This window comes from Maylandia zebra, linkage group LG12 (assembly GCF_041146795.1).
Source record: "Maylandia zebra isolate NMK-2024a linkage group LG12, Mzebra_GT3a, whole genome shotgun sequence".
Lineage (NCBI taxonomy): Eukaryota > Metazoa > Chordata > Actinopteri > Cichliformes > Cichlidae > Maylandia > Maylandia zebra.
The window spans coordinates 6,222,379-6,249,037 of NC_135178.1; the positions used below are offsets into that span (position 1 = coordinate 6,222,379).

The window sequence follows — 26,659 nt, forward strand, 5'->3', positions numbered from 1 at the left end:
TCCTGGCCCCTAGCCCTGCCAGTGTAGCAGAAATGATGAGGATGATGATGCAGCAGCAGCCGTTCTTCTCTGCGTGAGTAGCTTAATGTTGTTCGTGTGTAATTTACGTTGAGTAGGCTAACCACGTTATTACATTAATGCAGGTAAGGTGAACTAGCAAACATCATCATAGCTACATGCGGCTGTCTTCTTGTTTGATGGCAGATGCTCCCTTCACCCTGGCCAAAAAGGCTCAAATGACCAAAGAAAAAGTGGAAAACAGCTAAACATGAGAGGTTTTTGGACAAAATTGGTGTTTTTTCCATTGATTAAGCACTGCTTCCAGCCAAGAGTGATACCATATATGCCCTATAGCTGCAGAAAAGGCTAACATTGCTATCTTTTTACAAAAAAACAGCTAAACATGAGAGGTTTTTGGACAGAGTTTGTGTTTTTTCCATTGATTAAGCACTGCTTCCAGCCAAGAGTGATACCATATATGCCCCATAGCTGCAGAAAAGGCTAACATTGTTACCTTTTTACAAAAAAACAGCTGAACATGAGAGGTTTTTGGACCAATTTTGTGTTCTCCATTCTTTAAGCACCGGTTTGAGCACCGTTTGAGCACCGTTTGAGCACCGGCACCGTTTCAAAAGTACCGATTTGGCACCGGTATCGGATAAAACCTAAACGATACCCATCCCTAGTCCTGACAGTCAGTCAGACCATATATTGGCTGATATTAGCTATTTACTGATATATCAGAATTAACATTTATAAAAACCAAGTACAATATAGAAAAGGTGGGAGATACACCCTTCAACCAGTGTTAATGTTACACAGTTTTTACAACATTTGGAGCTGGCTGTGACAGATGACTGCCCCTCCCTGAGCCTGGTTCTGCTGGAGGTTTCTTCTTCTTTACCATATAATATAAAGCCCCTTGAGGCAACTGTTGTTGTAATTTGGCCCTAAAAATACAATTGAATTGAATTGATTTGAATTGAATTGAACTCGACAAAGGTCATGTGTTTTCATGCCTCCATCAACTAAAAGCAATGTAAACTGTGTATTTTCCTCTCTCTGTGATGTTTATGGACCAGTTTTGGTGCTGAAATCTGTAAAAGGTCTGATGTTTGTCCTGTGTGCTATAAAAAGCCTGTTTGACATTTATAACCATTTTTCTAGAGAAGCAGCTTTGTGGCTTTGGTGAGAAAGAGGCTAAAAGATGACATCTCATGACAAATGTTTTTTTTCCCCTCTCTCTGCTGTTTAGGACATTCTCCAATCATGTATTTGTTTATTAGGGCAACTCAATAAAGAGTAGACATGCACCCAGTAGTGGTCTTGTGTATGCCTATCTATGCCATGCATTCAGACTTCTGACGTAAATTCTAGAAAAAGTAGCTATACAGAAAAATGACCACAGTTAGCGTTTGACATGCAGCTGGCAATTTTAGATGTCAACAACAAAAAAAGAAAAACAAATTTAAATCCCAGAGAAGAGAACTTATCATAAACCTAAACGTTTACACAACAGTCGTGTCTCACCCGTTCAGTCCTAGACAAATATCGTCTGTCATTCCACTTATCTCTCCGTCAGTGTCCACCCTCCCCACCTCCCACCACCGCAGAGATGTGTGAGCCGCTCGTATAGGAGTCCAGCTAGGTGCAACCTTTATGCCCTATGGCACCTCACTGGGATCCAGGGCTCTGGGCTCAGCATGAACTGCTGAACTCTTCCCGAAAGTACAGACCTGAGGAGAAGGGAGAGGACAGAGAGAGTGGGAGGGAAAGCAAAGGAGTGCTACTGGACAATTAGCCCCCCTAGGAGCATAGTAGGTGGTTCCCCCAAGCTAGAATACACTGAGAGTATTTCAGCAAGTGGCAGCCAGAGAGAAGGGGAGACAGTGTGTGTGTGTGTGTGTTTCTGTGTGTGTGTCATGCACGTAGTGTAGTTTGCATTCATATGCCCCGCAGTTGTTGTTCTGAAATGAGACAGAACATCGGGTGCCCACAGGCGTCAATACGACCATTTCTATTATTCAGAGCTGATTACAGCGCGGAATCATACAGCGGTGAATACTTTTTAATGAGCTCTGAAATACAACAGAGAAAGTTTATCAGATTTTTTGTTTGTCTGAATCTGGCTGGCAGGGAACAACGAGCCTATTTGCCTGAGTGATTTGATTAGTGCGCTGGTGTGTGAGGAGCAGGTTGCAACATATGTGAGTGGTAACTCTGAAATAAATGAATGTGCGCAACTGCGGGAGTACTTAACGACACGTGATAAATCATCCCTGTTATTGTTTTGTATGTGCGTACAGCACCTGTGTTTATTGGGCACATGAATTCATGCGTTGGAATACACGTGTGCTTTCCATTTCAAGAAGTACGTAGATATATACAAAAAAAAACAAGTCCTAAATTGTTTCTTTGTGTCCACGTTTGTTTCAGCCTTCTATTCACAAACCAGTCCACCACCTTGAGCAAGGCGGATTGACCTGTGACCAAACAGTAATCGTGGACGAGTGTGCTCACACTTTTGTATGACAGGTCAGACTGCACTATCCCAGCATCCCCTGGGCCTGCACACAGGGCAGGCAGGTCACGGCAGGGCAGAGTGCACGTGGATTTTACCGTTTCCTCGCTGCAGTCATGTGTGCTCGTCAGAAACAACACAGCCGGGCTGTCAGCACAAGGTCATCCAGAGAAAAAAAGGAGAGAGAGAGAGTTAGATGGAGAGGCTGGGAGAGAGAAAAACAGACAGTGTGTCTGCCCGTGCATAAATAACCTGGTTATTGTTGACTAATCACATTTCTTAAATGTCATGTAAATTAAAAACCTAGTTTCAGGTTAAAGGATTACAATAAATCTCTTACCGACCTAGTTGCACACTGAAAATAGCTAGAGCACGCAGTGCTACTTAAACAGACAGCCAACAGATCAATACACCCACAACCGAGGCAAACGGTAGATAAACTTTAAACTGTCGTTTTAGATTTCAAGTTCATGTTTAGTTGACCATTTTTGATATAATTTTCTTAATCGATGGGTTGACCAGAAAGCTGGAGGAGCAAAGAGCCTTCAGCTTAACAATAGACTATATAAATGTGCTAATATATTCAATTGAATTCAGTTTTATTTATATAGTGCCAAATCAGAACAACAATCACTTCAATGTCCTAAAGACCCTACAATCGAGAGACAAAACCTCAACAGTCATATGACTCCCTTATGAGACAACGCTTAGTGACAGCGGGAAGGAAAAACTCCCTTTTAAAAGGAAGAAACCTCTGGTAGAACCAGACTCAGTGAGGGGCAGCTAGGTGTTCTGTAAATGGAATAAGTGTTGTCAGTCTTATTTATGCCTGGCATGAGCATTTTGGTGGACCAGCAGATTTAGCTTCATTTAGCCAGCAGGGCCCGCCTCCTCTAGTCCTTGAATAAGTCAGGTGACACTGGAGCTGGATGGGAAAAGGTCCCATTTGCCATACTCTATGACCTCAATAAACACTTAGTGGTTTACTGAATAGAACATGATGTTCGTTTGGTAAATAATGGCCCAGGTGGGAGTCGAGAAAAAGAAGAAAAAACAGTATACGCTTTGTGACACGCCCGGATGGCTACAGCAAAACTGATCTAACCAGGTTTCACACCAGGGCTTCTTCCATTAGTGTAACATTCAACACGTCTTTTATGTACAGTCTATGCGAGGGGTAGGCAACTCCAGGCCTTGAGTGGCGGTGTCCGGCAGGTTTCAGATGTGTCCTTCATCCAACACAGCTGATTCAAATGGCTAAATGACCTCCTCAACATGTCTTGTAGTTCTCCAGAGGCCTGGTAATGAACTAATCATTTGATTCAGGTGTGTTGACCCAGGGTGATATATAAAACCTGCAGGATACCGGCACCTGAGGCCTGGAGTTGCCCATCCCTGTTCTATGCCATCAGTTTTCCTGTAGCACATCTTTGTCAACCCCAGCTGGATTGTTTTTCCTTATCTTTGCATTCACCCGGATTAATATATCACTTTTAAAGTGTAGTCCAGCTGTGCTATACAAGTACATACATTTTTTTTCTTGAATTTTATGATCTTGACAAGGTTTGCTCATTTTATGGATTTTACCACAGAAGCTGACGCAGTGATGCAATTAACTGTTTTAGTGATTGGTCGGGATTAAACTCTGGACCTCAAGGGCACAGGGTGGAGTACCGGTGATTAAAGACATTTATATGCAGTGAAAACTCCCCACTATAATTTAAACTTGAGATGTTGTCTTAGGCTGGTTGCCATCTCCTTGAGGGAGATAATGATTGCTGCAAAGGGATTTCATAGATTCAGTCAGATACCCCTCAAAATATATTTGATACAGCTACTGTGTTAGCATACAATTGCCTATTTAAACATCCTGCAGACACGGAGGAGCATTAGCATTCATTTGAAGTTGTAGCTGTCACTTCATGAATATCCAATATTCACTTTCCTTCTAGCTGTTGTTTATTTTCTATCTTCTTCAGTGAAATATCTGAAGCCGTAGCTGCTAAATCATTCACTGCTACCTGCTGTGGATGGCAACAAAGCTGATAAGACGGGTGAGCCTCAATTAAAACATTAAAGCTGCAAGCCCTGAAAGCAAAACAAATAGCTAAAAGATGCTAAAATGCCTCCAAAGCTGAGGGGGGAACTGCAGCTCCTGTGACAGGTCTCCATGAGTTCATTAGGATGGTAATCCCTTCCAAATGCATGTATCTGTTTGAGCCATTGTTGATCTAAAATATTTAGTCTTGCAGCTTTAATTTGTGATCGGGAGCTTTTCCAGCATGTTAAAATGATTGAGCTCAATTTACCTTTGATTTTTTTTTTTTTTTATATTTGCAACAGTTACATCACGTGACCGACTCGAATCAGGGTTCAGGTGTTGTCACGGCTTGCACTGAGAAATCTGTAGGTGTTAAATGGCCACGCTCAATCCCCAAGTCTTTCGTCCACAGTCTGCTTCCATCAACCGTGTATACGCTGTCGCAGACCAAAGGCACAGATGGTCCTGCTGTCGTCAGCGTCTGCACGTCAGCGCATCTGGTTTCATCTCGCCTTGTCCTCCTCTTCTATCAGTTCCTCGGGTCTGAGCAGGTGTTTGGCCCGCAGTCAGAGTCCAAATCAGATCCATTTCATCTGTAATCAGCTGGAGCCCCTGGCACTGATGGAAGAGATCAGAGGGCCGATTAAAAAATTGTAAGCCGACCACGCCTGACCAGCCGACCATGACACGGACAAGGCGGCAAAACAGAACGGGGGGGGGGCAAGTTTGTGCCAATGAGGGGGAGCTACAGGAGGGATGAAAGGAAAGATAGAGTTTTGAAGGCTGGCAAAATCTCCCAGGGGAGGGACATGAAAGAGCAGGGCTCTGGGGGAAGTAAGCAGTGATGGAGGCTAAGATGTTACTCTGTGATCTCACAGGATTCGTGTGTGTTTGTGTGTTTTTTTTATTCCATCAAGTGGAAAGAGGTCATTTAAAGTCAAATGCGTTGCTCAGTTCTGCTTCAAATTGGGGTAATTACAATGGGAAGTAAATTCCAATCACCATGTGAAAAGAAAGTTAATGACATTAACTTGATGTTTTTGAACTGCTTGATGCCCCAACGCTGTTTCGCAAATCATTAATTGTGAGAAAATTGTGGCAAATCATGTTCTCAGGTGCATGAAAACTGATGGGTGGCTCACATACTGATGACAGCTGCTTTAAAGGAGCTCAAATAGCGTTTAGGAGCCGTTCACAAGGTATTGGATGTATCAGAAAGACCATCACCATTCAGATACACACACACACACACACACACACACACACACACACACACACACACACACATTAAGTCACTATGTGGAGCTGATCAAATCCCCATTTGATTATCTTTCATCTGTGCCAGCTCGACAACAGCAGTCTGCCTAGGCTGTCAGCACACACACACACACACACACACACACACACAACTGAAAACACACAGCTGTTTATTGTGCGCTGGTCAGCATAAAGAGACTCAGCACACTTATTTGTTTACACCTATTCACTGATATGCTAGTTATTCTGTCACTTAAATGAAGGCTTGCTCATGCTTGATATTGCTTTAAAGCGTATATGCAAACCAGAAGGGCTCTCATACACACACGCACACACACTCTACCTGCTTTAAGTGACCACCTGCGTCTGTGTACTCTCAGATGGAGAGTGCACATGGAGTGGGAATGTGTGTGTGTGTTTTACTGTCAGTGTCTACTCCATTAGTGCCACACTCTGAGTGAAATCACTGCATCAGATGTGTTAGGTCCAGCTCTCTGGACTGGATCTAGCTTCTCACCGTACTTCCATAGAGCAGTGGGGTCTCCCACCCCCTTCCTCCAAAGTCCGGTTGCACACATGGCTCTAGAGGACTGAGATAAAATAGCAAACAAGTCCATGACTTCCTTCCCCACAAGTCATCAATTTTGCAGGTTCACTGAAACATGATATATTTCTTTTTTGCTTTGTTTTTATAACCGTTTTGCTCAGGACTTAAGCTCCATACTTTAAAATCTTTCCTTTGATGTATCACCACAACATTTAAACTCCAGGCATTTAACTAAAGCTTTACTTTAAGAAATGATTTTAGACCATTAAAAAAATGTTTTTAATCGACCTGTGTTTTTAAAGGCTGGTGTTTAATCAAAAGGTTTTAGCAGAAAAAAATAATTTATGACAGCTTCCTCTAAGGCTCCCTGTTGTATTCACAGAGTTTAAAACACCATTATGAACCCTTTAGAATGCTTTTTAAATCATAAAAATGAAATAAGGTGATCTCATGTAAAAAACTAAGTCATGTCCAAAAAAAAAGTTATTTTGGGGAAAAAAAGATTTTAATTTGATGTCTTTGGGAGCTCGATCTGAACATAACTGAAGCTGAACTGACCCATAAATGAAATTATTCCTCTTTTAGGAAACATCTGCCAGCTGTTAGAAATAGAAATTCCTTCTTTGAATAGTCCGAGCCACAACATCAATGAACGTTTAAAGTCTATTACTTGAATCTGTTTGCCATAAAATAATTTTATTGCCAAGCATTTTCTCACATTCAGCTAAATGATATAGCACCAGTTCAAAGTGGCCCTAAAATGTTAAGAGAGCTCTCCAATGATTGGCTGTTTCCCAGTCAGAAAACGCAGTGAACAGGAAGAACTCTCTTTTAACCTCCAGCAGAACCAGGTAGGCGTAGCCATCAGATCAGTTGGGGCTTTGAAGGGAAAGAGAAGAGAGAGATAGCGAACAACACACAGGACAAACAGAGTCTATAAGAGAATAAAGAAGGGAGTGCAGGAAATGTGCAAAGTGCATCAATAAATTGTGTTTTTCTATATTCAGGTGTGGTGCACTGCCTGATACTCCCCTGTTTAAAGACACTGGCAGTCTATGTTATGTTCCATAATGACTGGAAGTGATAATTCCCAGTCATTATGCAACATAACATAGATGCCATTTTCAATAAAATTGTGTTTATGCAAGTAGCACTTAATGTCATTGTCAGCTTGCTATCACGTCAACAGCGGCACTATAAACATGTGGAGCTCTGAAGGTGTTTATTTTGTGTTTGCTGGTTAGCTCTAATCACAAGCAATAGCTGAGACTTATAGAAATGTAATTGTTTTTGCTGGTATTCATTCATACAAGCTGCACATCAAGGAAGCACTTCCTCCCTACTGTGACAGAGCACTTCCTCACAGGGGATCATCTGATCTGTCCCTTATGTTGTAGGTCCTTTACTATGAAGTATCTTGAGATGACTGTTTGTGTGACCTGGCGCTACATAAAAAACTGAAATAAAACTGTAAAAAAAAAATCTTAAAACCTGATATAAAGCAAATTATTTGTTTGCAGAATAATTTCAGGTATTATTTTGTTATTTCTAGTAATCATTGCTATAGCCAAATTAACTCTAAGGTATTGTTTTATGTTGGTTTCGTTACTGGATTTCATTGTTTCAGTGTTCTCGTGCTCTTGATGTTTTAAAGACCAACCTACTAAGACTGTTTTGGTACCAGGAAACATCCTTTTTGAATGTTGATAAGCCTTTGCAGGCACAAAAAAACGAAAAAGAAGCCCACACATCTGACCATTAATGCATCAGCACTGCTCCAGCTTCCTGCTATGATGATTTCAAAGTGAAGAGAACGCAGCATAAAAGTCCTTGAGTCGGTCTTAACTCCCTTCGTCCATGAGGTGTGAAATCGTTTGATCCAGCTTGTTACCATTTTGGTGAAAAAGCCTTTATGTAGCTGTGAGAATTTTCATTTGTGTGTGTGTTTTTTTAAATGCTGTTGGAGCAATAAAAAGTGCAGACAAAGGGTACAAGGTTGGAGTTGAGAAGCAGGAAGGAAGGAAGGAAGGAAGGGAGCTGACGGTAGCTTCTGCGATAGTTTTGAATGAAGGCAGAATGAAGGATGGGGGCTGTCCTATAGTATATCCTGTCTGTGTGAGTCTGTGTGTACTTGTCTGTGTTTGCGCATGGGTGGGGTAGTGGGGGTTAAATAACATTAAGTGTGTGCTTGTGTCTGGATGGAGGGCGGTGGGCGATGTTGGCTTTAAGTAGCGTGCAAAAAGGTCAGAGGTTGGGGTTAAAAGTCAAACAATGCCTGGAAAGACTAGCAATCAGTTGGGGCAGGAAAAAGCTGCCAGGAAAGGGTAGGTGGGTAAAATGAAGGGCAGGAAGAGGAAAATGGGGAAAAGAGATAAAGTGTTCTAAGAGGACGGAGGAGGGCTGACGTTCACACACTTCGAAGTATCAGAGCTATGTAGCTTCTCCCTACAGGGGCTCATCTTACCTCTAAGCACACTCGAAAAACACACAGAAACAAAAATACAGACACGAAGATAAAACAGACCCATGCAGGAGCTCTGTAACCTAATCAGAACATGTGGCCTATTTCTCTGTATGTTTTAATGAGCCCTCCATTGTGGAGCGCTGACTGATATTATTAAGCTGCCGTGTCTCAGCTCATTAGCTAAACCAGGCTCAACAACAACACCAGCAGCTAAAAGATGATTTGATACCGCCTGCAGAGTTATGCGACACCACAGGACCTTAAAGAGGTCGTGGGGAGAGGCAGAGCAAGTGAGTTAATTCGGTCACTGGGAATGAGTCGGACTAAATCTTGCTTCCTATGACACAAAAAATAAGAACAGCGCAGAACAGGCAGAGTTCAACCACCCCTTTTGTAAAGCTTCCCACAAATTAGCCTGGAATATTCAGTGTTTCTTCAGTCGTCATCAATACTGTATAGACAACACTGCTGCAGGTGCATATTTTACCATTTGTTCTCACTTATGAGAATGCTTTGGTTTTCTTTGTATTATATGGTTTTTATTAGAGCACTTAAATCATTCAAATACATTGATGTGTGGGATAGATTAGTATGACTTGATGATATCTCACTTAACTAAGTAAACTGGAAGAAAAGACCAAGGTGTCTATTCATTACATAAAACCTGTTACATCCAATGAAACGTCCCAGATATCTTGTTTGATAAGGCGTCTCTAAAGCTTCCCACAGCCTCGAGCAAACACGCACGAAACCCCAAACTAAACATAATGCTAAGCTTTGCCATAGAACCAAGTCCCCACAATCAAACAATCCCGTGTGTTGGTGTACATTGAGGTTAAAGCACCCATCTAACACAATAAACATGACCACACACACAGAGACACACTTCTCAAAAGCATGTCTGACCTTTTGCGAGCAATTTTTAGAGATGTATTATGGGTATTGTAGTATCAGTTAATGCTATATTGTACATTCCACTTTAAAGATGTTTGCACTTGACTGCTCTTGAAACTTGTTCTTCAAAGTGACTGTTATAAGTTCACACAAAGGGTGATATAAATATATTATATTTTACTTTTTTATATTATTATATGATATATATATATATACTTTTACAAGTCAATAATGACAAAGTCTGTGTGATGCCGTTTTAAAATTTGAATAAAAATATTAGAATGGATGGTATGTATTTATTAAGTTGATAATGATTATTTTTCACTATAATATAATATAATAACAACAAATTTGGACAAAAAAGTTCTCCAGGAAGATGTTTTGACCATGAGAATTTGAGAAAATTAATCTGTGATAGTATAAATGCAAAAATTAGGCATTACCATTAAAAAAATTATTGGTAAATTTATGCTCAAATTTTTGTAACTGTACAGGCACTCTGCATGTCTGCACTCACCGAAGCCGAGCTGCTTACCCGACACAGGGGCCGGGAGAGTGCAAACACTGCTGGGATACAGTTCAGAGATTCTTTGCTGGGCCAGCTCTGAAAAACAACAATACAAGATGAGACGGTTTATTTTGATATATGAAAATTGAAATCTCTTTACTTCTCTGGTGTTGACTTGACTTAATGCTGTCACGTGTTCCAAAACTAGAAAAGAACACATGTGACATAAATAATTAGTTACATTTGACCTTTTTAGCTTTATTTGATAGACTTAGTGAAGAATAGACAGGAAATCGAGGGCAGACATGCGCAAAGGGCTGTGGCTCGAGTTCAAACCCGGGCCGGCCGCTCTTGGTCATAGGCCACGTGGTCGCCCGCTCAACTCACTGAGCTAAACCAGCATCCTGTTAGATTTTCTTTTTGAAGATTCCAAAATATTGAGTTGTTTTTTGTTCATCTTTTTTAGGGACACTGAACTGTTACGACTCCATGTTGTTAGTTTGTCAGACAATCATGTGATCATATTTGCACTGATTGCCTTGGAAGCTTAACCATGTGACAAGTTCTTCCTTCGAGGATGAATTGCAGTGTGCACTTCTGCTTTCTACTGCAAACACTACACAAGCTAAAAGACGGTTTTACCTTACTGGCAATATTTTCTATGCTAAACAGTTCCGTTGTTGAAATAGCAGAGAAGATTAAAGAGGAGATGATCAAAAAAAGACGTGACAGACAAAGGGGGAGGGAAAAGAGAGTAAGGTATACAGAAATTTTAAGCTTTTCTGCAGACAGACGAGACAGCTTTGAATCCCTCTTCATCATCTCGCTCTGTTCCTCCTCGTTCCCCCTCTGTAGTATTTACATGCTGCTTCTTCGCTTAATCCAGCCTTCGGGATGTCTACTTCACTTCGTTACCTCTCAGCCTGGAGATGGAACCCTTGGATGATGAGGGAGATTTTTTTTTCTTCTTCTTTCTCCATTTCTCTACCGCCATCTCAATCTCTTCTCTGCTCACTCAAGCGTTGGCTACACCAAAGCCTCCAGCATCGATCCAATAAAGCTGGTAGCCCTGCCATGGCAAAGCTCGGAGAGCCCGCACCCCAACCTAGCATTTGAGCACGCTCAATTAAAGGCGTGTTAATTGAGAAGGCTGGTGTGGGGGTATCTCTTTTTTATACTTTTAAAAAGTGTAATCAATAACTGTCACACTGGGCAGACGTGAGCTTACACACTCAAACCGCACACACACATACAAACACACACACACAGATCTCTAAATCTTAATTACCTCCCCTGCCAATCCCCTAAATAGACCAAATATTTGTTTGCCAGCACTGGAATGTATTATTCACACGTGGGAATAGATGTGGGCAAAGGAGTAAAACTGCGTGCTAAGCACACTAAGGTGGTTTCTGCCTTCGTGCTGGGTTAAAGTTTGACATTTTGCACCTGTTTAAAAGTCAATTGGACCCCTTCTCCAATAAGCACGCATCATCAAAAGCACCATTTTGCTCGCTGATGCACAGCAGCAGCAGGTGCAGAGGGGGAAGCTTACAGATGGTTTGCGCGCATTTGTCTGTGTGTGGAAGTTCTGTATATTTCAGCTGCTGTCCAGCACATAAAAATGACATTTAGAGTTGTTCCCAAGAGTCTCCCAAATAATCACAAACAGGTAAAGAAATAGTAAACAAGAGAAAAAAATGTTAACGAATACTGTGAAGAGAGTATTTTGTACGCTTTTCTTGAGACCTTTGTGTGTTTCAAAGAGGTTGTGCAACCCAGTTTCCAGCTTCATAATTGGTATCTGATGCTTTAGAAAATTTTGTAACCTTTTAAAACACGTTCCCCTTTTGTCAGTTTTCTTTTTCCTGCCAGCTTCTTCTGCTGCTTATTGTGTGTACAACCATATGAACAAAATCAATGTACTAGTTTTCAACCTCAGCAGAGCCACAGAGATCAGGGTGCAGCCAACCTGAAGCTATTGCAGGTTTTGGCCTAAGACGTGGCAGGAAGACACAATGTGCAGCCTTTTCTGAGAAGAAATGTTTCTATTTCTTATATATACATGCTTTTTTCTTTTCTTAATAATTTCCATTCACTCTGTTTTATTCTGCAAAATACCCACACAAAGATCACACAACTTTAATAAAGTATAAGTGTGACCAGATCGAGTAGTGAGATTTTCTTTCTTCCAAAAGTTGATTAATTGTTTGACCTCTAAGCCAACAAATCAGTCAAAAAGAGCTTGTCTCTTAATCTTTAGCTTCCTGAGTTTGTGTATTATTTAATAATTTGGTGCTAGACCGATTTACGCATTCATTTGGTATTACCGTGGGTTTAACACCCTCCAGGCATACAAAACCAGAGTTTGAAGTGTGTGGTGTTAATGTGAAATAGCTCATGTATCAATCCTACCTGCAGCATCATAACAAGTCAATCACCAGGCACCATTATTGGACTGTAATGCTACGTCCTAGCCGCACACTCGATGTTCATTATGTATAAGCCAATTCATTTACAACACAGTGCTATTGGATTGTCCTTGTCTCGACATTCATTTCCCACCACATTGGCGTTTGATGCGTTGCCAGCACCAGTTAACTTTGATAACTCAGCCCCGGCTTAATATACTGCCGCTGAATTGGCTTGACAAGAGTTTAGCGATAAGCTATTTCTGAGCTTTCTGAGTGGCGATAGCTGGATTATCACTCGGAGCGAGGGAGAGGCAGGAAAAAACTTTGCTGCTAACCTTCCTGGCCAAAAGTCATTAAAATGTTTAGTTTGTTTATGTTGGCAGACAGGCACAAACAGGGGCACGTACAGCGATTAAAACTATGTCCTTGTAGGCTTTAACGATTTGCATAACTCACTCCTCTTTTGCATTATTGTGGATTTTGATGACAGTGTTCAAATATATTCTGCATCTTTTCAAAATGAGACATTTATCTTTCAGAGCGGCTTGAGTGTGTGAACTCTTTTGTGTGGCTTTTTGAAAAATGCACATGTTGTAAATACTGCTCTGACAAAATTGTTTCTGATAAGCAGCTAAGCCAATAAAATGAAGTGAATTGCTGCCTCCAGCTGATGTGATTTTTTTCTTTTGCTCCAGGCACGCTGCCAGGAGCTGGGCCGTTCTCTCAAGTTGCTCTGATCGACTGATTGATCCCTCGATCCATCGCTCAGCGCCAAATGGGAGCTCCCATAGGAGGTATGTGGGGGACGAAGGTCCTCCTCCTGGTGTTTCTGGTCGGATGGGAGAAATCGCTGGGCCTCAACTGGAACCCGATCCCGCGCAAGACTGTTCGAAATCAAGGTGAGCGATCAGTGAATTAAGAGCTGATAGTTTGTAATAGGGATGGAGTAAGTTATAATTTTGGGATGACATACTGACATATTGTCTTCAGGCCAAGGAGGGACCCATGGGTGGGCCCAGTGAGAGAGTACTAAAGCTTATGTGCCTCCAAGTGGAAACAATCACATGTACTGGGATTTTTTATTTACTTTTTTTTTTTCAGTTTTACAATCAAGCTTTAGCATAGGTTGTTTTTTTCACCTGATATCTTCACACACACAAGTGATAGTGTTGATAAACTATATACTGTGAATACTAAAGCCTCGACCTGGGTGTTTTCACCATTTTCATCTTTGTATTTTGAAACTGTATGTGATGAACAAGGCGTGGATCTGACCCTAAGGACACAACAGACGTCACAGACATCTAGTCACAGATCACCTCCTGCTTGCTTTTAGAAAGAATTCAGGTTTAAGACAAATCAACCTGACTTTTCGGATTCATCTACACTTTTATACAAAGTTGCTGACAGTATGCACTCACAGATACCATAAATATCCCTGCCCTACAGGCACTATAAGTTCCTCCAAATTGAATTCTCTGCATTCCTTCAAAGATCAGCCCTGTTAAGACAAGCCATTACTAGGGATGGGTACCAGTATCTGGTGCTATTATGGCACCGGTTCTGACATAATCGGTAGTAACCAGACCGAAAAGCAGCACACATTTCGGTGCTTTATTTCGGTGCTTTTTTTTCCTGAGATGTCATACACTTTGGATTCTAGCCAATCATTTTACCTTTCCGAGGATAGTAGGTGGGCCCAGGTACGTACGTTCTTTCAAAGCAGAGATACAGATTAAAAATGCCCAAGGCGAAGCGGTCAAATTCTGGCTATATTTCACAGCAAAAGATGCAAACTCAGCAGCCTGCAACAAGTGCTTTAAGGTGATACTGTGCAAAGGAGGTAACTCCTCGAATCCGATGAAACACCTGGCGACGCATAGCGTTTTTTTTAAAAGCCGAGAAATGCATCGTATTTGATAGCTTGCTGCGAGACCTCACACCGTGCACATCTACTGCGGGTGTGGTGCCTGTTATCGGACACGGAGCAACATCCCCCAAAAACCCGAAGAGTAGAGTCCTGGCCCCTAGCCCTGCCAGTGTTGCAGAAATGATGACGGATGATGGCAGCAGCAGCCATTCTTCTCTGCGTGAGTCGCTTAATGTTGTTCGTGTGTAATTTACGTTGAGTAGGCTAACCACGTTATTACATTAATGCATGTAAGGTGAACTAGCAAACACCGTCGTAGTTACATGCGGCTGTCTTCTTGTTTGATGGCAGATACTCCCTTCACCCTGGCCAAAAAGGCTAAAATGACCAAAGAAAAAGTGGAAAACAGCTAAACATGAGAGGTTTTTGGACAAAATTGGTGTTTTTTCCATTGATTAAGCACTGCTTCCAGCCAAGAGTGATACCATAAATCCCCTATAGCTGCAGAAAAGGCTAACATTGCTATCTTTTTACAAAAAAACAGCCAAGAGGTTTGTGGGCCAATTTTGTGTTCTCCATTCTTTAAGCACCGGCATCGTTTCAAAAGTACCGATTTGGTACTGGTATCGGATAAATCCTAAATGATACCCATCCCTAGCCACTTCTGGCCAGTGTTACAGAAGGTGATACATTTACACATCCCTGATATTATATCCACTGACTGAATCCTCTAAAAGAAATGTTTCATTTTTATGCGGTCTTCTGACCGAGCCAATAAGGTCGATTTATTAGACTGATAGATCAGTCACTGAAATGACTTATTTGGTCAGGCATCGGATACAAAACCAATAATTGGACAGATGTATTCCATAACAACAATCAGGAGGATTTCTCCGTTATATCAGAGGTGGAGGTTTTCTGAGATAAGGCCCACATCGACCCTCAGTGAAACAATGCATCAGTATAATCCTAGCGCTCAGCTGAATTTGCACCATTTATCTCAGCTCTCCTCTGCAGCCAAACCCAGCTTTCTTCACTGAACAATGCCAATTGTTGCGAGCTAAGAAATAGTCTTTTTTTTTAATCCCTCCAGGGAGAAGAGCTGCCTCACTCTCTTGGGGATTAGGGAAATACTATAAAGAGAAGTGGGGGGGGAAAAAGCTGTGAAAAAGTATCTTTTCTCACCTCTCTGTTCCACCTATCCCACCTTTCATCCCATATCTCTCGCTCCCTTTCTCTCTCTTCCTGCTCTTTCTTTTTTGCCTTTTATCCCTCCCCTCCCCTCTTTTGCTTTGTGTGCCGCGGCTCATCGTATGAACCTGAAATGCTCTTATGGCGTTTTCACAAACAGCTTCGATTTCAGCCGCTCTCGAGGAGAATGGTGCGCACGGCGGTAGCGGCAGCGGCGAAGGAGCGTGGGGATATTTCAAAAGCTTCTTTCACAGCCGCTATCACTCCCATTCTCCTTTTCTTTTTTTTTTCTATATCCTTACAACAGCTCATCACTGGCGTTTTTGGTGTAATGTAAGGACAGAGAAGATGGGGGGAAAAAACAATCAGCAGGGTGTTGATAGTTTGTGGTGAAATGCTCCGTTGTGACAAAGTGAAGCCAGCGCTGGCACAGAGCAGCACAGATCTCTGCTGCTGCACTCTAGCCGGCACACACGAAGACACACCAGACAGGGGAAACGGGGACATCTGCTACCAAGGAATAAATAACCCTTTTCATATCGGGAGTGCCTCTGTCATAAAAGTCATCATAAAAATCTCATCATGAAACATAGGAGAAAGGCAGATCGCGTCACGTCATCTCTGATTTGAGTGTGGCTCTCACGTGCAGTGAGATTCTTGACGCAAAATGAGTTGCATTGGAAACAAGCAGGATTATCATACCTGTTGACAGATTTCTTCGCTTGGTAAGAGAGGGGAAGGAAAAAAATGAGATTTTCAGGCCCTGCTACTGGGTTAAATGACTTATATGGATGGATTCTTGCTACAGTGCTGAGAAGGAGATAGGAGAGAAATGGGGGGGGGATACAGCTGCAGAAAGAGGGAACGATGGATTGGAGTGGAGAGACAAAATGAAAAGAGAGGGAGAGAGAGGGGAGGTATAATGGAAAGAAAGCAGGAAAGTGAGCGAGAGACTGGGGAGAGAGGCCAGTCAGTAACTGCCTTAAAAGGGCAGAAAGTAGCTTCAGAGGATAGACAGAGAGAGAGGAAAACACAGACGCAAACTGCCGGCCGTTCACCCAGCAATTCACATTGCACCTAACCATCTCTGCGAAGCATCCATGTGAGCGCGTGTGCGTGTTAGACAGACACAAGAAGACGGGCGATGATAAAAGAAGACGGAAGGAAAATATAGAGCGACGGAGGGCCGTTCTGTTTATACGTATTTGTTTGGAGGGAGATGTCCGTGTGTGTGTGTGTGTGTGTGTGTGTGTGTGTGTGTGTGTGTGTGTGTGTGTGTGTGTGTGTGTGTGTGTAGTTATGAATCTGCCTATCTAATCTCCCCTTGTTTATACGTGTGTGTATACTGCTTGGTTGACAGTCTGAGGGATTTGGAGCTTTTAGGTGGTATAGGAGGGGAGTGTGTGTGTGTGTGTGTGTGTGTGTGTGTGTGTGTGTGTGTGTGTGTGTGTGCTGCTGAGTGAGTTGGGTTATGGTAGGGGAGAGATGGTTGAAGAGATAATATTTACCCCCACCCCCCTCACACACCCTGCAATTAAACGAGGCTTACACGGGGTTGCAGGAGAAGAAAAGCAAACATCCTCTCTCTGTGTCTCGCTATCTCCCCTCTTCTTCTTCTATTTCTTCTTCCCCTCTTATATTTTTTTTTAAAGTCACATGTTGACATTTGAAATTTTAGGCCTGTTGTTATTCCTCACCAGCCACTCGCCACATTAGTGGAGGGGGGGAAAAGAAATCACTGTTGGCTTCTAATGAGACATTTTATGTACACACATTATGTATGGCCCTCGTGGAGCTGCTAATGAGTGCTGAAAATTTACATACTTTACATTTTTCGCTCATATTTTCTCATTCTGCACCCTGATGTAGTGCATGTGTCTTGATTTCTTTTTCCCTTTTATACGGATAATATTTCACATTTATGTTCATATTGTACAAGTTGCTCATTCATCCTTTTTCGCAAAAGGTTTTCTTACCCATGAATACTGAGATGCTGTCTGCTTTTTCTACTTTTTGACTTACCCATTAGGCACTAGAAGCCCGCTGGTTCCCGGAGGACCTAATTCGTTAACAATGGGTCAAACTAATTCTCTAGTAGTAGTTTGTAGCAAACTAGGGGTAAAATAAAATAGGGTTAGATTGTGCATTTTTGGGATGGAGGGGGACATCTAATTGTTTGGGGGTGGGGGGTCTAATATAATAGGGTCTTTTCCTTTAAAATATAAGTGTGTCTCAGGGTGTATGCTCTTGTGATTTGGTGCAATTAAAATTGAAATTGACCCTGCTGTTGCCAGAGGTGTTTAACAAATTTAAATGAAAGACTCCTACAAACAGCTGGAAGGAACAAACACAGTTTTAGCTCATGATATATTGTCAGTTTTAATAAAGAGCTTAATGGAATACAGTTCAACAATAGCACTGGAGTCTGTGAACAGGGCAGCTTAATTTAGCTGCACTGGTGCACTGCACTAGCCTATATGAATAATGAAAAGTAGCAGCTTTTTCCTCTCTGCTACAGTTCCCTGTCACTCTGTGCTCACGCTGGGCTTAAATGTGGTGATGAAAAAAAGGTTTGGGGAACACAGCAAGTCTTTCCAAGTGCAACAACTTTTGCACAGGTGTCTCACTGTAGGTGGCATTTGTACAAATAACGGTAAAGAGCGAAATGATGTGCGGTGGTAGTGCAAATGGCAGAAAAGCCAGAAACCAAATATAGGGTTTATTTTAAATTAACCTTCCCGTAGCGTCTATAAGGTAGTGGAAGTATATTGAAATGAATGTGCTGTTCTCTTAATTCAGAACAAGCAACTGTTTTTTGATTTTGTCAAGTTGACATTAACCCAGGTCTACACATCTGTTAGGGTCATGTCACCAGGCGAGCGTTTTTTGTGGGATTTCTTGGCAACATTCTGCCCGCCTTGCTACTTAATCTTACAAGTGGAACAGATTTCAGATATCTGTTGTCTGTGCGCCTCAAATCTGACCTTGTCCTTCTTTTTGCACCTGCTTTTTTGGATTCGATTGGATTGTAGTATCCATTATGTTGCTTTAAGCTACTACTTTCACACGCTTAACCTGACCAATTTCCATTGACCACAGAAAATGCTTTAGCTGAAAACACCACCGTCTGTCCCAGTCCTTACTGACTTTCTCTGCTGAACACCATATTTTATTCCATGGCTTTAGCTTTCACATACGCTCATACACAACCACACATAAACTTCTCAGCCCCAGCCCAATGACAGAGGCCGGTAAGCCAGAAATCTGACAAAACACAGCTGTACGGAAAGAAAGAAGGAAAGAAAGAAAGAAGTTGTAGAATCTAAGCCCTTACAAATTTGATATTATGCTTGAAAACCTAGCGAGCTTTGATGCTGAAAATGAGCCCTGCATCTTTAAAGAAAGGCCAAAGCAAATGTACGCCTCTTGATTTAAGAAAAGAAAGATTGAGAAAAAAACACACATACACTCTGTAGAAGCAGATTGGAAAAGGGCTGGGCCTCTGACCTCCAGAAACCTCTCTCTTCTCTCTCTCAACCTTCTTTCTTCTTTACCCTCCTTCTTTCTGTTTCTCTGCCTTATCTCCTCAAACCCTCCAATTACAGTAATGAGTGGTTGAGAGCGAGGGAGAGGAGGAGGCAGAGAGAGGCTGTGCGTGACTGGGAGGATAGATGGTGGGGGGACAAAAGTGGGAGGGAATGGAAGGAGGAGATTCATCATAGCTTTTTATCTGCTTGAGTGCCAGTCATCCACTGACCCTGTGCTGATTGGTCGGTGAAGATTAACAGCCGGGACCAAATGTCGAGACCTGCGCTGCTCTCTGTTGTCGTTCTGACTTCGTGAGGGCTGATGTGGGGGCAAGTGGGCATGTGCATTAAAATGAAAATGCCAGTCTGAGGGTACTCTTATCCAAAGGACCTTTTTTTTGCAGCAGTGAGGGACGCAAACTGTATGCAACGGTTTTAGATTATGAAGAATGACGCACAACACCTCACGGGTTGTTTAAGCAGTCGATTTGATTGCTTTCTTCTTTCATGGCCTGCCAACTGATGGGGTTAAAGTGACACATGCTTATATTAAATATTCCTATTGTGTTTCACACAATGAGGTCAGTGTATGTACAGATAATGCGTTTGAGGTCAAGTTTTCTGAAAATCTTGTGGATGTAATGACTCAAGAAGAAACATCAAGTAGGAGGCTGAGGGAGGACAACGACTAGTATTTTTTTCTATTTTTGCATCTATATGATGTCACTGAGAACAGATATCGCTAATATGGTCATCTCTGGCACCTCTAGCTCCCCCGTCCTTATCCTCAGATCTTTATTTTGCGATTATCACTTAGTAAGAAAGTTGTAGGGAAGGGGAGAGCAGATAAAATGCTTCTCTCAGACTGTGGATGAACTGATGGGAGGATTCACTGAAACCCAACGTAAGACACATAAGGAATATTTTGAACTGTAAAATCAAGCGAGGCTGTTCAAGCACAGTCCATTAATAAAAATATGGAGCATAGAAGGTCCACTTCTACACAGCTGCACTGTGATTAAATGAGTAGAAAAATGCTTGAACTAAGTACTACATAATGATACTCGTCAGAAATGTCAGAACTGGAATGTGCTGTCACTGAGGTGGCTGAATGTTAATACTACAGTCAGCAAGACTCTGAGCAGCAAATTCCTGAATAGAATTTGCCGCTGAATTGAAAATGAATAGACACAAGAGGACAAACGCATACACTCAGACCACTGGTGTCTGTCTAAACCAGATTTAACTGCATACAGCAGCGGGCCCCAACCCCCGGGCCTCGGACCGGTACCGGGCCGCGAGAGTTGAGGCTCAGGTTTGAAATGTATGGTTTTCAGGGTTTTTATCGGTTTTCAGCGTTTTTCCTGGGTCTTTTCACGTGTGTTAGGAATAAATCTTCTTTTTTTCGGTTCCGCGACACCTTAAAGGCCCGTACGTGAAAATATTGTCGGGCATAAACCGGTCTGTGGCGCAAAAAAGGTTGGGGACCGCTGGCGTACAGCATGAGGACACATTTTCACTGTAGTTCTCCATAGTCTTTGTGTCTTTTGTTGTGAAATCACTGCAGGTTGTGGCCTTTAAAATCCCGAACTCCATTCCACTCCACAGGCTCCCTTGTATCTCTCTGTGTGTGTCATCAACACAGCATTGTGCACAAAGCGGCCTGGCTCACCACAGCTGGTGCCCGTCGCTGTAAGGCTCATACATGCTGAACCATGACGCATGGAAAAACTGTACTCTTGACTTCAACCGGTTCTTGATTTGTTCTGCTTGTTGTGGATTGCAGTGGCGACACCCCACCGAGCTAGGCTGTTCACCACCACCGCCGTCGCCCCCACCTCTTCCTTTCATCTTGCCTCGTCATCCCCCCTGAAAACCAACCCCCACCCCCAATGGGCTCACTTCTTCTTGTGTTAATCCACTTTTACCACTTCCTCCCCTCCCACTCCATCACGCTGTCTTCCAATTCTCCTGAATTGAGCGCTCTATAGGCGTGACTGTTTATCAAAAGCGGCAACAATAAAGCTTTTACAGAAAACAGATGCTACAAACAAGGATTTACACGTGGAAACAAGAAATGTATCACCTTAAAACCTGTCCCTTTATTTGGTATTATTTTGCTTTGTTCAGCATCGAGTCGGTCCTGACATGAATTCCAATGAAACTCGCTCAGTGTTAATGAGCCCTAAATAACAATAGGTAGATTCAGCTAGTAAGGGTATGCATATCTTTCCCTTTAATGTCTCTGTCTTTCTTCATGCTCTCATTCTGTCGTACACCTGCCTTCCTTGTGAACTTCTGTTGAGCAGACGAAGCTTTGCTGTGTGCGTGCGTGCATGTGTGTGTGTCTTTGTCAGAGCAGTGTTGTTTTTATTCTTTCAAAAAGGGTGCCTGCTCTTATGGAGGTCTGTGCACACGCTAGGGTCTATCTGGATGATTGTGTGGGGGCGCTGAGCGGCGTCTCTCCCTCCTCTGTCTGTCTTGTCTCTGCCTCTCATTCGCCGTTTTGTCGCTGCTTCAAAGCGCCCCCTAAAATAGGCCTTTAATCACAGTTTAGTGTGCAAGTGGCTAGGCGGTTGGAAGCTATAAGAAGAGGCTGGGTGTATTTATAGCAGACAGTGAGAGGAAGGCTGGTGGAAGCTGACCGCAGTGGCGAGTCCCGGACTGAGAGCTTTTCACCCGGCCATGAAGCAACAGGCGCTCCCCGTGTCCCGCCTCTTCAATGGAGCTCTGTTTGGACTAGCTTGGCTTGATTTAGATTAGGGAGGGTGGTGAAGCTTTGACCTGACCGTGACATGTCCTAGTGAGTCGTGCACATTCATACACACATATGATGGGTCTAAATGCAAGCAAGTACACACACAGCTCACATTTGCATACAGTGTACTAGTGATCATTTCCCCCAGAATGAAATGCAGTCACATCTTGATTTCTTTCAGCATTTGGTTTAAGTTCATCTGTGTTACTTGATCAAAGAAGACATTTTTGTCCTTGTTTTTGTATCCAAAGAAACAATAACATACTATGTTTAAGAGATGGCTTTTGATCTGCTAAACTTTTATGACGTGAAAGTAAACAAATGAAAGCGTTTCATCCTTGACAAGGTTTTCCTCTCGTACGCTGCACTGTGCCATCCACTTGATAGTTTTGCAGAACACTCCAGTCGTTTTATGTGGGTTGTGTGAAATGCCTGTTTCGGTGCATTCAAGGACACGCTGACACATCTGTGCAACACAGCTCAACGTTGTGGCGTTGTACTGATCCGGGTAGGCTTATTTAAACGCACAAACATTCGTTTCTTGAGTTGTACGTACGTGTAATGCGCCGATTGGTCACATGTAAAAGAGAGCTGCAACGAGATCAGTTTAATGTCTTTTCTTTGTAAACTTGGCTCAGGTCCAAAAGTAAGCAAATCAATATAGATTGACTAATATTTGTTAATATATTAGTGTCAGGATATGTAACGATAAATCAATAAACTGTGGAGGTAAACACAGACGACACGAGAGCTCTCACTTCTCACGCCAACTTTGTTCTTGACCTAACAACAACTGACTACATCGCGCCACAAAACTCAGCAACACACTTCCTGTACACTGGGTATGAGTGGAGCCCTCCAGTGGTCCACCACGAAACCAATGAATCATTTAAAAATTAAAGATGATTTGAAGAGAGAAATACACTAGAATGTGTCCACTAGAGGGCACTCTGCAACTTGCTGGTTGTTGTATTTGTGGTTTGTTTGGAAAACCACAAACACAACAATCAGCTGATCCCAGTAAGGTCAAGTGATCCATGACATAACTTTTAACTGCATTGTTACATGATATTAGTAAGGTCTCAAAAATAACTGCACATAAATGTTTGAGAACTCTGTTTATGTTTTCTGTGTCTGAAAGACGAAAAATATCCGCTGATATATCAGGTTTTAAATCACCAAATATCGGTCTTAAATTTCCTCGTTCGATCAGGCACTAGTCTAAAAACTGCAAAACCTTTGTTTGACATCTAAAGTCATCAAATCACTGTTTTGCAGATTTTGTTTTCAGATGATTTTTCATCAACTGAATTGATTTCAAGGTTCAAGATCTTTCGAAGTTCAGTTTCTAGCAGCACTGTTCAGGCTCTCTGGCTTTCTGTTTGTTCTTTTGTTTGTATTGCTCCCCTGCCTGTTAAACTCATTACACCTCCCCTCATGTTTGCTCCTCATTTCTTATTTGCACTCTTTTATTTTCACTTCTCTTCTGCTCCCTGTGATTGTTTTATCCAGGCATCAAAGGCCTTGTAATTTAACCCAAACCGCCCTCAGACATACACACAATCACCAGGTCCGTAAAATGATGGAAAAATCTGAAAATAGTCTAAGTGTCAGGCTTTAAATAACATTCAGTCTAAAGAACAGTGAGTTCTTTTCAGAGAAGAAAGACGCCTTTCTGTATGCCGTGTGTACAAAATACTTCCTTCAGGATTTTTCTGATCGTGTAGATGGAGTTTTTTTTCCCGTCCCATTGACACACACAGAGATGAACCATACCACCTGTGGACAAGTCTTGTGTTTGTTGTCAACAAACCCTCTCTCTTATGAGGTTGCGACCTCCAGCCACACACGCACCCCACAGGTAGCCTCAGGGTGCCACAGTGCAGTGTAAGGTGGAAAGCGCACGTGCCCACATCGCCTCTTAATGACAGAGCCGCTGATCACTTCAAACAGGCCACTCGGAGCAAAACTTTCCATCTGTTGGTGGAGGGATGTTGAAGTCACTGAGCAGGTACCCTGGAGAGCTGTTTGGGACTTTGAACGCATGTGTGTGTGTGCAAGTGCAATGTCTTTTACTGTGTTTATTCACTGTGGGTGCATGTTTACGCGCGCACTGATTTGTGTTGCCAAGAACCTTCACACAAATGTATGTGTGTATGTGTACCTCAGTACACATGTCAGCTCTGGAGTTTTTTTGCCCAGCCGTGTGGAACACAGCAGATGTGTTCAGCTCTCCCCCGAGGAAGCCTCCTCCGCTCTCTCCCTCTCTCTCCTCTCACTCTCATCTAGCCCGTTCATCCGCACATACCCCCCAATGTTTATACGCCACTGCTCTTCAGATAATAAGCTGACTTCACTACTTATCCCCTTCCTTCCTTTGGTTATATCTTCACTCCTCCCTTCCATCTCTCTGTACCCTTCAAAACATGTTACGACTTGGGATTTCTTTAAGCTGAACTTGTCCAAATTAAAGGCTTTCAGTGGTCTAAGATGGTCCAAATGCTGCTTTAAAATTGGTTTGTTAGACCTTGGAGGTTTAAAAACCTGGTATATTTGCTATGTTTTTGCATCTGTTTTGCCCCTACAGCAAATAAAGACATACATAACTTAATTCAAGGGTCTGAAGCTCACACTCAAAGTACTTTAACTATGATCAATGGACAATAATCTATTTTGTCTTTTAGAAATCTGTTGCAGGTGTGTGCACCAGTTATTAGAGTGCATTTTTGCCCCAGAGCCCCTCAATGATCAAATCATACTTTTTTGTGCATTACCAAAATGGGTTTTCAAGCAATGGATTTGCTGTTCAGTAAGCAGGGACATGCAGACAAATCTAACTCTTCCATGCAAACCGCATCAATCAATGCAACCAAAGCAATCACAAGGAAGTTCTTGGTGCAGCTCCTTTGGCAGCCAGGTTCACCTAGTGATAGGCGGTTACCCGGAGATCACTGACTGCCCTCTAGGTCACGTGTGAATGGGGCCTTAGCAATTGATTTTACAGCAACTACCTGCAGCTAATTGCAAGCAGTCAGGGAGTAGCGCCCAGTAGTTACCAGGCCGTCACTTTCTAGTTCATATAATCTGGTGATGGTAATGGTTGAAACTGATGTGCTGGGGTTCATTGAATTAGCTTTAACCAAAAGAAAAACCCCAGACACATGGTTCCTTACATAAATGCTAGTTAGATAGTTAAGAAATCTAGAATAGTTGAGGTGTAATGAGACTATTTTCAATCACTGTGCCAGATTTCACAACGTTCCTGTCTAGGATGTAGCTGCAGGATGACTATATCCCAACAACAACAGTGACATGTTGAGCAAAGTGTGCAGTTGTCAGTATGTATTCCTTATTACTGTCACGGCAGCTGTTAAACCATTAATTCAGCTGCTCTCCTGTCTTCAATCATCACTGGGTTTCAGCAGGGATGCATTCACAGGTCAGCACATCTCCTTTTAGAGCAACACATTTCTTGTGAAACTCACAGAATCAGAGCCAACCAAGATGTGGAACACTGCCTCAATATGTTTGAGATGAAGGAGAAGAGATCAAAGTCTGTGCAAAGCAGGACAATGTGTCACCAGTTGGCTGTAACAATGCATTTTTTGGAAATTGTCTTAGGTAACAAAGCAATCTTGGGCCAGGGGCGAGGTTAAATGGTTGTTAGGGATGTTCCCTTGTCCTTGTTCTGCTTAACTGTAGTGCCAGCATTATTGTGTTTTTGGTATCAAGTGGTCATAGAGAATAGAAAAAAGGCTTTGAACCTTAAAAGCAAGGGCATTGTAAGGATTAAATAGTTTACACTCTCAAGCTTACAAAATGTCTCCTTTTTTTTTCTTTTTTAACTTCGCTTTCTCGTCTCGCACACACAAACCCGCTCACACATGGCGTGCTCCTTCAACCAGAACAGGCTTCTCCTTGTATATAAGTCTATTTAGTCCCAAGTAGGCCACAGCATCACATGAGCAGTTAGTCACACCATAAATCACACACCGGTTCCTGATGCTCCCTCCCTGGATTTCAGCTGCTATTTTCAGTTGAAGCGGGGGGGAAAAGGCGAAAATGTGAAAATACTGGTGGCATAGAAAACAAAAAAAAAGAAATATCCTTATTCAGTATATGAGATCACATTACGTGCGGGCGCTGGCTGTCGTCGCCTCGCATTTTGCACACATTCTATCAGCCTGGATAAAGCGAGAGAGGGGAGGAGCAGGAGAACAAGGTGACACTACAAGCAACACGAGTGTGGATAATGAAAACTAAACACCATCCTTTTTCTCTTTCCTCTCGTCTCTGTCTCAGCTTTCCCTTCTGCTCTGCACCACTAGTTTGTCTGTATGCTTGTCGGGGGATTTGAATGGTGTGCGCGCGCATGTGTGTGTGTATATGTGGGTGCGTGTATGTAGGCATGTGTGTGTGTGCGTCTGAGAGCGAACAGCAAAACAGTAGCTGTGCCTTTTTAAAAATTTTATGGAAAAAAAGTCGACTGTAGCTATTTCTCCGCAGATGGGAGCTCGGAGAGAACATTTTGTGATTTTTGTCATAATCTTTCTGTGATTGTTTGTGTCAGCCTGTGAGCAGCAAAAAAAGACAAACAACCCCAAATTGCAAGTAATCCACAACAAATTAAACAATCCTGGAATGAATCAAATCAGTTCAGCTATTTC

The 26,659-nt window shown here is 42.4% G+C and overlaps 1 protein-coding gene across 2 annotated transcripts in view; it reads left to right on the forward strand.

The window, feature by feature from the left end:
* sema4c (sema domain, immunoglobulin domain (Ig), transmembrane domain (TM) and short cytoplasmic domain, (semaphorin) 4C) overlaps nt 1–26,659 on the forward strand; it is a 110,226-nt gene that overhangs the window by 42,089 nt on the left and 41,478 nt on the right. For both annotated transcript variants that reach the window (XM_076890611.1, XM_004567270.4), the window contains one exon: nt 13,342–13,545. In XM_076890611.1, the coding sequence (XP_076746726.1) occupies nt 13,422–13,545 (124 nt within the window). In that variant the 5' untranslated portion in view covers nt 13,342–13,421. The remainder of the gene's footprint in view (nt 1–13,341; nt 13,546–26,659) is intronic.